The following is a 10,867-nucleotide window of genomic DNA, read 5'->3' as shown; positions in this document are numbered from 1 at the left end:
TGTAAAGCTGAATTTATAAATGTAAATCTGAATATATGAACGTTAATCTCATTATATAGAGACAAATATATAGAAGTGCAACTGTATGTATGTGTAAATCTGAATATATAGAATTACATCTGAATATATACATTTTAAATTTTAACCCTTATGACTGGTATTGATGGTCCAGCATCAAATTTATTTATATCAAACAATAGTTTACAGTTCCCACCCAAATATCTGAACAATTGCAAATGTGATATTGATTTTATACAATAGTTCAATAAACAAAGTTAATATGACATTCAATTTCAGACACAATATTGTCTGGTTTTGCTCAATGAAAAAATAAATTCAACTGTTGTGGCTTTTTTTTTTTATGATAATTTCAAATTTCAGTATTCATAAAAAAAAAAAAAAAACCTTTCTAAAGCTCCATACTATGTCCATTTTTACTTTTCTCATCTAACAGTGAAATGATTATTTAAGGGATAATATCTTGGCAAAAATTGATGCACGATTAATTTGGTTAATGAATTGGCACATCATGTAATTAATAAAAAAAATCTAACCCTAAATAATACTTCACAACATTACAATGATGAGAATAAAAGACTTAAATCTTCCGAACCACAAACTGATAGTGCTAGTGTATAATAATGACAAATGCACGAGTGATGTGTGGTGCTGCCATAGATGTTACATTTATTAAAAGTTACAGGACAAGTGTAAAACATACAAATCACAAACACATCGTGAAGCACTATCCCACACTGAAGCCTTCAATACAAATAAAAATGAAAAGATCAATGAACTGCTACATTTGGCATCATAAGATATTCTGTAACTCATACTGATTGATTAAGCGCATTACATAACCAGGTGTGCTTTAATTCTGAACCATATATTGAACTGCTATCAGTCTAAGATAATCTATTATACAATAAGTCTATTTTGGTCCATTTTGTGACAGTAACTTAAAACAAACCGACATATTCTTGAATAAACGTTGCCTTAATATGCTTTTGGCTTTACAAGGATCTTATTCTTTTTATATCTTGAAAGTGCATGTTTATAACATTTAATATCTCTCTTGTCGTATACTGTATATACATACTCTTGTTCTAGCTCACTAGGTTTACTCAAAGTAAATTTACAACCTTCCCACAAATTAAGTGAAAACCCACAGAAACAAACGGTGACTGGGAATTTTACAAAAGCAGATTATTGATGAAGCACATGCAAATGTAAGTAGTTTTTAACTGCATAATGAAAGTATACTGTAAGACTGAATTAAGCACTGATTAATGGTTGGAGGAACTGGAAAGCAGTTAGTCAAAATGCCAATGTAATTAGTTGCATTATGCAAACAAGGGCGTCTGAAGCAGACGTGTTCTTTGCACTTTTGTTGTTTATGTCCTGAAGATTAAAAAAAAAAGCTGTAGGCGTTTCTCTTTTATTTTCCGTTTTGTTCATTTTGCAATTATCCTGAGATTATAATTTATTTTATAATTTATTTTACAAAGTCAAAAAAAGAGAAAACACTTATCCTTCAATTTAATATCATGATCACAATTATTTCAAAATCACTGAAAGGTTGTCTTTTAATCGATTTTCCCCTAATGCAATGCACACACATAAACCGATCTAAAAAAAAAACTATTTACCTAATAGATAAAAAGAACTCGGGTTCGAGGAAGAGTAGACATGGAGTGATCTGCCATGTTGCGCACTCTGGAATAGTTAACAAATCCCCGGAAGAACAGCAGGAATCCTGGTGTAACAAAAAAAAATACAAATAAAATTTAATAATCAGATCAGATTTGGAGAAATGTAGCATTGCATCAATTGCTAAGCAAAGAATGCTCTGCAGTGAATGGGTGCCATCAGAATGAGAGTCCAAACAGCTGATAAAAACATCACAATAATCCACAAGTACTCCACAAGTAAACTCCAGTCCATCAGTTAACATCTGGAAAAGACAAAAGCTGTTCGTTTATAATAAACAAACCCATTAAGGATTTTGGCCAAATCCAAATTCCATAATCCATAATAAAGTTTCCTCCAGTTAAAAAGATCATCTCCTGTTGTCTCTCATGTCAAAATCCAACCACATATTTGTTGTGTTGATGGTAACTGATGGACTGGAGTGCTGTGGATTATTGTGGTGTTTTTATCAGCTGTTTGGACTCTCATTCCGACGGCACCCATTCACTGCAGAGCATTCTTTGCTGAGCAAGTGATGCAATGCTACATTTCTCCAAATCTGTTCCAAAAAATCTTGGATGGCCTGAGGGTGAGCACATTTTCAGCAAATCTGATACATTTTTAATCAATGAATGTAATGCGGAAAAAAAAAAAATATACACTCACCTACAACAAGGAAAACCCACCACAGCCAGTACTGGCCATCAAAATATCCAGGGAAGTAGGTAGAAAACTGTTCAATCACAGAAAGGAAAGGGTGAGCAGTGTTAATTCTCTAATATTTAGCAGTATAATATAAATACCCAATAAAAACGAATCCACTGCTACGGTTTATTATGATGTAATATTTAACGTCTTGTCATACCCTGACAATCAGGACCCACTTGACCAGAGACAGTCCAAACCCAGAGATGGCTCCATAGCGTCCCGCCGCAGACGTGGTCAGACAGAAGGACAGGAAGAAGCCAATCCAGTTAAAGAGGAACGCCACTGATGAGGCAAAGAAATGAAGAGCCATTTACACATCTAGCCATCAGCTAGTACTGCGATATAGACATGATATATGGGTATTATGATAATATTTTGCTGGGCATGTTCTTGTGCTGGTGGTACATTGAAAATTCAGTCGAGATTCAAATCGGTCGAGATGCTAAACAAGTTGTGATTCATTTAGGGAAAAGAGTTTATATGATTTTATGTCTGAGTGGAACTTACTGTCTTTTTATAAGAGTTTATATGCTATTTTTTATTTTCATCTAGCCTCTGTTTAATGCATATTAAATGCATATGAGCAGCATTGTTCAAAACCAAAAAAACAAAACAAAAAAGGCAGTGCTGTTTTGTTAAAAGCAGAAATGAAGGAAAGGCTTTAAGCTCCACCTGCTGGCAGAGAGGGAACCTGCGTCTCGTTCAGCTTGTCTGCTGTTTAATGCATTTCTTTTTATGTATAATTTCACAAACTAAGTCAAAGCATTCTGTTTTTGCTTCATAATTTCAAAATCTATTTTAGATTAAAAACTGCTCATGTTGCATGTATGCAGCATCTTTGTTTGCATCATGATTAAAATGCAGTGGCTGCCTTATTTTGTTTATATGAAGTCCTATATTAGTATATTATTATAGTTATATTTCAATTTCACACAGAAATGTGCAGCATTGTCAAATAATTTATAATTCATCTTAAATCTCATTTAGTTTAAAGTAGTAAATAAAATCGTGAATCGAATCTTGAGTTGAGTGAATCATTGAATCCCTACTACCTTACCATCAGCTCACTTATTCACCCGTCCAAAATACACAGCAGTCTATCAAAGTGCATCTTAAACAGAAAGAACAAACATTGTGTTGGTGAGTACGGAGCACTCTTACTGAAAAACGTAAGCATGAATATCCCATCATTCCCAACACGCAGTTGATCCGTATCTTCGAAGCTGTCTCTAGCAATGAAGTCCTCATCCTGTAGCACAAAAACAGATGAGTCAAAGACTGCATAATTAACTGTAACTACCCCTAAAACGTTCAGAAAGGCTCACCCTGTCGGTGACGAGAGGAACGCTGGCCTCCACTTTGCTCCTCTCGGCCTCGTCGTATGACGGCAGTGACGTGGCAACATTGTACGACGGAGGTTTGGGGTAAACCTCGTCCTCCTTATACTCAAAGAAAGCTATCAGACAGACAGTGAAGGGTTAGGAGTGAGTTGTGTGTGTCTGCAGTGGTGTGTGTGCAGACTCTGTGTTACCTGCGTCACTCGCTGTGATGCTGCTGTACGGAGGAGGTGCGTCAGAGGCTTCTTCAAACACCTCCACAGACGACGACTCGTCAGTATTCAACTACACAACAACACAAAACACAGCTTTCATATTACAACAATATTAGATTTCATATAAGATGCATTTCATATAATATGAATGCATGTATTTATATGCATATCTCTCTCTCATATATATATATATATATAGTCTTTTTTACATATATTTTGGAATCTTGAGTCTGTAATAAAAGGTTGATTGATAAAATATACATAATTATATACATAAGAACATGTGTGTGTATAAAATGTATGTAACTTTTTTACAAAGCAAACTATAAAATAAGGATTCATGTGTATTACACACACACACGCACACACACACATACAGTACAGACCAAAAGTTTGGAAACATTACTATTTTTAATGTTTTTGAAAGAAGTTTCTTCTGCTCATCAAGCCTGCATTTATTTGATCAAAAATACAGAAAAAATATATACAATTTAAAATAATAGTTTCTATTTGAATATACTTAAAAAAAAAAAAAATTTCCCGTGAAGCAAAGCTGAATTTTCAGCATCATTACTCCAGCCTTCAGTGTCACATGTAACATCAGTCTATCACATGATCATTTAGAAATCATTCTAATATTCTGATTTATTATGAGTGTTGAAACAGTTCTGCTGTCTAATATATTTGATCAATAAAAGGTTAAAAAGAACTGCATTTATTCAAAAAAAAAATTCTAATAATATATATTCTGTACTATCACTTTTTATCAATTTAACACATTCTTGCTGAATAAAAGTATTGATTTTATAAAAAGAAAAGAAAAAAAAATTACTGACCCCAAATTACTGACCAGTAGTGTATATTTGTATATACAATTGTATATTGTTATTACAAAATATTTATATTTTAAAAACATAGCTTCTTTTTTTTTTTTTTTTTTTACTTTTTATTCATCAAAGTATCCTAAAAAAGTATCACATGTTCTGAAAAAATATCAAGCAGAAGAACTGTTTCCAACTTTGATAATGAATCATCATATTAGAATGATTTCTAAAGGATCATGTGATAATGATCCTAAAAATTCAGCTTTGCATCACAGAAATAAATGATAATTTAAAGTATAATACATTTAAAAACAATTATTTTAAATTGTAATAATATTTCACAATATTACATTTTTTCTGTATTTTTGATCAAATAAATGCAGGCTTGATGAGCAGAAGAAACTTCTTTCAAAAACATTAAAAATAGTAATGTTTCCAAACTTTTGGTCTGTACTGTATTAAAAAACACACACATTTTATGTATATATATAAAATAATAAAATCATACGTTATACACACAATTTATATATATATATATATATATATATATATATATATATATATATATATATATATATATATATATATATATACACACTCTCACGTGTATATATATTTTTTCACACACAAATACATATATATTTTTATAATATAAAGTATACATAATGATATACATCAGATTTTGTGGAAAATATTATTTTTAATATAAGATGTACCATTTTAATACGGAACAAGCGATAAAACAATAGAATGAGAAATAACTTTATATATATATATAACGTGTGTGTACATAAACATGTATGTGTATACATACATACATGTATATATATATATATATATATATATATATATATATATATATATATATATATATATATATACACACAGTCAAATCACGCAAACGTTTTCTCAAGCTTTCTCTTTGTACGTTATGTGTTTGTAGTCTATTTTCCGATGTTCCCGTCGAGTACTTTATATAATATAGAAGTATTATATGTTAAGATAATAATCTAATCGTTACCTAGATTGTATGATCATTCACACAACTAAACCAGATCACGTCTTTCTTTCGACAATTTTACCCTGAGATCAAACAACACTTGATCAGAATGAAAGCTCAGATGTTGATTAAACACCGTTTGTTTGTGTTCGTTGATGTTTTCCGGTTTGTTGTCACCGCGAACTGAAGGCCGCGGCTAACCAGCTAATTAATCCATCGGCCTTTATCCTCAAAACATTACAGTTTAGAGTCCGATAAATGATTATCAAAACCTCATCGACTCGACACATGTCCATAAAACACCCGAGATCACAGAAAATCACCTCAGAAAACCAAACGAGCTCGATCATGTTCGTTACCTGCTGATATCCACTCCTCTGATCCGTCATTATCTTCACTTAATCACACACACGAGCAGTAATCACTAGTTTGACGTATCTTTGATTTAAAATCACAAACGGTGAACAGATTCTCGTCTGAGGAGAGATTGACGGTACTCGGCTAATCTAACGTTATAGTGTGAACAATGGCGACTGCGCATGCTCAGTCTGCTTCGGCGCAGGCTCGGTCACAAAGCGTAGTGTGCTGCCTGTCTAGACCGCTTTCAGCCGCTAGAGGCGCACTCCGCTCTGCTGTATAACCAGGCAGCTCACTACGATTTGAAACAAAGCCCATGGGTGTATTTATTGTCAGTGCAAAGAGTATTGTTATGTAACCAGTTACATGAGTTTCCATTAGTAAACTGTTGAACTAAAAGTATCTTTGTACCTTTATACGTTCTCTTGTCTTTACAGTGCCTAGAGAGATTAGTGTCAAGAGTAGGCTATTCAGTCGCAGTACAGTAATAATCACTGTAGGCTAAGTGTAGTGAGGCTGTGATATTTGATTCTGGAGGGCGTATGATTCCCAACCCTTGTGAATCACTAAGTTATTGTTGCTCAGTCAGTCATGTATGAACTTGATTACACTGAACTGCCTATTTTGACTTTTTAACCACATGAAGGGAATAGCTCTTTAGTCTAATAGTTTCACACAATTAAAAAATATAATAGATGTCCTTTCTGTCTTCCACAAGTGTCGTCATTGTTAACTGAAATATGATGAAATAAAAGAAAAACTACATGAAAATGTTTAAAAAATGTAAAACTATATATATATATCCAAGTAGTCTTAAACGTGCCTTAGAAAGAAATGTTACTGGTGTGCATCTTGAGACACTTACATATTTTAAGATTTATCAGTGCAAATTTTTTTCTTTTAGTCTGAGACTAGGTTTAAACCTCATCTGTGAAACATAAACTTGTGATTTATTTAAAGACTTAGATTTCCTAGTCGAATATTATTATTATACAGTATAAACACATTTGGATTCAATACATCACGTACTGAGAGGTTTAATAAAATAAATGAAATGTCATATAAAAAATAATAGAAAAAGGAGTACAATTGTTTTTCTGTTGTGTGTCCATTCTCTTCATCAGTCTACGGTTCTTTAATCATGTTAGCGATCATCGTATTGTTTCAGATCAGTCCACAACTGCTGATGCCATGAATGGATGATTTTCACAAACTATGATCACTAACACGAGTTATGCAATCATATTAGACTTTTTTCGAGTAACTAGTAATGCATGACTTTTAAAATTACAAGCAAAACTCTTTATTTTAATATTCCTCAAAATGAATAAAAACAGTCAAATGCAAACTCAGAATATGAAGCAAAGTGCATTAATGAAATGTTAATTAACAGAAATATAAATTATGCAAATCCCATTTTGATGATCCAATTCAAGTGTACTAATAAGCAAAAATGACTTTAGATAAACATAAAATATTTGTGGGTGTTTTTTTATGTTATTTTATTGCTGAAGAGTGTTGAACTTTCTTCTTTTGGATTTTTTTTTATTTTTATTTAATGCATGTTCCAGTCATTTTTTTATTCTTTTGTGGTTAAATAAACATTACTCATACTTACGGAAAATAATTTTATTATTTATTTCCATGCTATTCTATTTATTAAAACCAAGTATAAATCTCATCAGTTTAGTGTTTTTATTTTTAAGGATTTTTTATTTATTCCAAAATAATAACTCAAGGCAGTAAAAATGTAAAAAAAATTATATTTTATTTATGACCTGATGTTCCGCTGTTTTTTTAAATAATAAACTTATTTTCAGATCATCAGTGATCGAAGATAAATAAATAGTGTTCACAGATGGAGAGATTTCATCTCAATGATCTGACTGCTCACTAAAAAACCCTGAAGATCAAATGTGGTGATACATAATTGTGTGATTTAATTAGTCTTCCCATTAACACCATTTAATTGTTTATTCAGACTGATTCGTGACCTCACACAAACACAAGAGGCAGGATTTATCACATATACCAATCATAATCATTGACAATGCAAAACTTATTTGTTATCATTTTCAGTCACCACTATAGTTCACCCAACTATGCTGACTTCTTCTGAGAAACCTAAATTAATCCTGCATATTATTATTATTATATATTATTGTTAAATTCATTTTAATTTATATAAATAAACTGATACTTTAAAATACTGTAAATAAAATGCTGACTTTAGTATGCAGTTATTTTCGCATATAACTAGCTTACAACAAATTTTTGAAGGCAGAATTTAGCTGGAGAAATATTAAATTAGTTTGGCAATAAAAGCTGAGTCATCTGAGAAGCAGAAGGAGGGGCTGACATTTATAGAAGTCATTAAGATAGATTAGGAAAAGCACAAATGTGAACCTGGAGCACAAAACAGTCTTAAGTCTCTGTAGTAATAGCCAAAAATACATTTTAGAGGGTAAAAAATTATCGATTTTTATTTTATGCCAAAAATCATTAAAACATTAAGTAAAGATCATGTTTCATGAAAATATTTAGTAAATTCCCTAGTGTAAATATATAAAAAAATGTTATTAGTAATATGCATTGCTAAGAACTTAATTTGGACAACTTTAAAGATGATTTTCTCAATATTTCGTTTTTTTTTTGCTCCCTCAGATTCCAGATTTTCAAATAGTTGTATCTCAGCCAAATATTGTCAGATCCCAATAATCAATGAAAATCTTATTAACTCAGCTTTCAGATGCTGTATAAATCACAATTTGGAAAAATTGACTGTTTTTGTGGTCTAGGGTGAACATTTGTACCTCTCGAGCATCCATCACTGTGCCAACTCTAACCTAAAGCATCCCCTTTAGAGAGATCGCGATCAATGAAACGAGCGTTAGAATGGGGTCCATAGCCAGGGTGTTCACACGCGTTCGGGACACCAGACTGGATCCAGGCTCATTGAACACGATGTGGCCATCAGGTCCAATACCTGCAACACGATTACAAGCCAGTATGTTTAATGGTGGCACTCACAGGTCAAAGTTCAAAGTTGATTCCTCCAGCAGCTTTGATGTTGGCTTCAAATTCCTGACACTGTGTGCATTTTCTGAGTTACAAAAGTACTAGTAAATCGCGATGACACTGAAATTAATATATATATATATATATATATATATATATATATATATATATATATATATATATATATATATATATATATATATATATATAATAAAATCATAAAAATACTTACCAGATCATATGTTTGTGTCAGAGGAACACGATCATGTTGTGATCGAGACGAAATGTTGCACTTTTCACGGTGTTTGTGGGTAGAACACATTGCGTCATCAAAAAAAGAATTTTAGGAATGATTTGGAAACAATGTATACACTTTAAAATCGCTCATCCATCCATCCAATGTATCTGAGCCCCTTTCCACGCAGAATGTGCACTGCAACCCTAGAAGAAACATATTTTAATGTTCAACAAATGTTCTGTGAAATGAGGTCTTTACTTTCGAAACATGTTGTTTAGAGAAGTTCATGATTCTTTTCAAATTAAATTACACCATGATGCGTAATTTAGCGTAGTAGTTTAGGTATTGTTTTGTTTTGTAGATATATATATATATATATATATGTGTGTGTGTGTGTGTGTGTGTGTGTGTGTATAATAGATAGATTTATTGTGGAATATCGAGCTGTAACACACACACACACCTGTGGCTGCAACACAAAACTGCTGAACGCACAACACCCAAAGCGAACAAGAGTGATGAACGAGCGCCGACGACATGCTAGGTCGAAGGAAGAGGCTCGATATTTGTGTGTTATAGTTAGCAGCGGTCTGTTATCAAGAAATAAAATAGTTTGTGCGTAAAAAAAAAATTGTCCACACGCCGCTCAAAAAATACAAAACAAAAATAAAATTCCTGAGCGCAAGTCCTCCGTCTAGGCAGGCTTTTTGTGTTAAATTATATTTCCTGTTGCTGCGCAGGCTCTTTTATTGTATATGACCGCTTATGTCCCGATGACCGGTCTTTGCATTACGATTAAAAGCAGTATCAATAAAGTAAAAAATTGTGATCAGGTTAATCATTTGTGAATGTGTCTCCTAAATCAGAATTTGAAAACCAGACACATTTAACATTTGCATCCAACAGAAATCATTCAACAAGTGTATTTTGTCAGGTAATTATGACATTTAACCAATGTTTGAGATATGAGAAACACTTTTTTTACTGAAATGTTTATCAGTAATAATGTGTTATTAAAAAAAAACACTAACATTTTTTGACTAAAACTAGACTAAAATTAAAAGACTTTTAGTCGACTAAGATACCTTGAGTTTTCTTTTGACTAAAACTATACTAAAATGACGAGACTTTTAGTCGACTAAAACTTGACTGACAAAAAAAGATATGTGAATGACTAAATATGACTAAAACTAACAAGGACATTTGGCACAAGACTAAGACTAAGACTAAATTAAAAATAGGTGACGAAATTAACACTAGCGCAAAGATAAGACATTGAATATGAAATAAAGCATTTATAGATTATTTGCGGCACTGGTCACATAGCTAAACCTGACAAACATTGTGACACACTTCATTTACATTCACCTGATCTGACCTACAGGCTGAAGCCAACCAGTATCATGTGTAAATGCATTCAGAAATCAACAGGCGAATCAAACTGCATCTCACATTGTGTTACAATAATTCCACAATAGAAG

The 10,867-nt window shown here is 32.2% G+C and overlaps 1 protein-coding gene across 1 annotated transcript; it reads right to left on the bottom strand.

Annotated features, from left to right (window-relative positions):
* Positions 1-662: 662 nt before the first annotated feature.
* LOC132113490 (NEDD4 family-interacting protein 1-like) lies at positions 663-6,312 on the bottom strand. The gene is made up of 7 exons (XM_059521270.1): positions 6,133-6,312; positions 3,929-4,019; positions 3,723-3,853; positions 3,559-3,646; positions 2,555-2,679; positions 2,356-2,422; positions 663-1,756 (listed from the first exon to the last, which is right to left on the bottom strand). The coding sequence occupies exons 1-7, from the start codon at positions 6,160-6,162 to the stop codon at positions 1,650-1,652; spliced, it is 639 nt and encodes a 212-aa protein (XP_059377253.1). The 5' UTR covers positions 6,163-6,312; the 3' UTR covers positions 663-1,649.
* Positions 6,313-10,867: the final 4,555 nt, after the last annotated feature.

The sequence above is a fragment of the Carassius carassius genome, chromosome 33 (assembly GCF_963082965.1).
Source record: "Carassius carassius chromosome 33, fCarCar2.1, whole genome shotgun sequence".
Classification (NCBI taxonomy): domain Eukaryota; kingdom Metazoa; phylum Chordata; class Actinopteri; order Cypriniformes; family Cyprinidae; genus Carassius; species Carassius carassius.
Note: the sequence above shows the minus strand (reverse complement) of the source record. Positions and strands in the feature narration are given on the sequence as shown.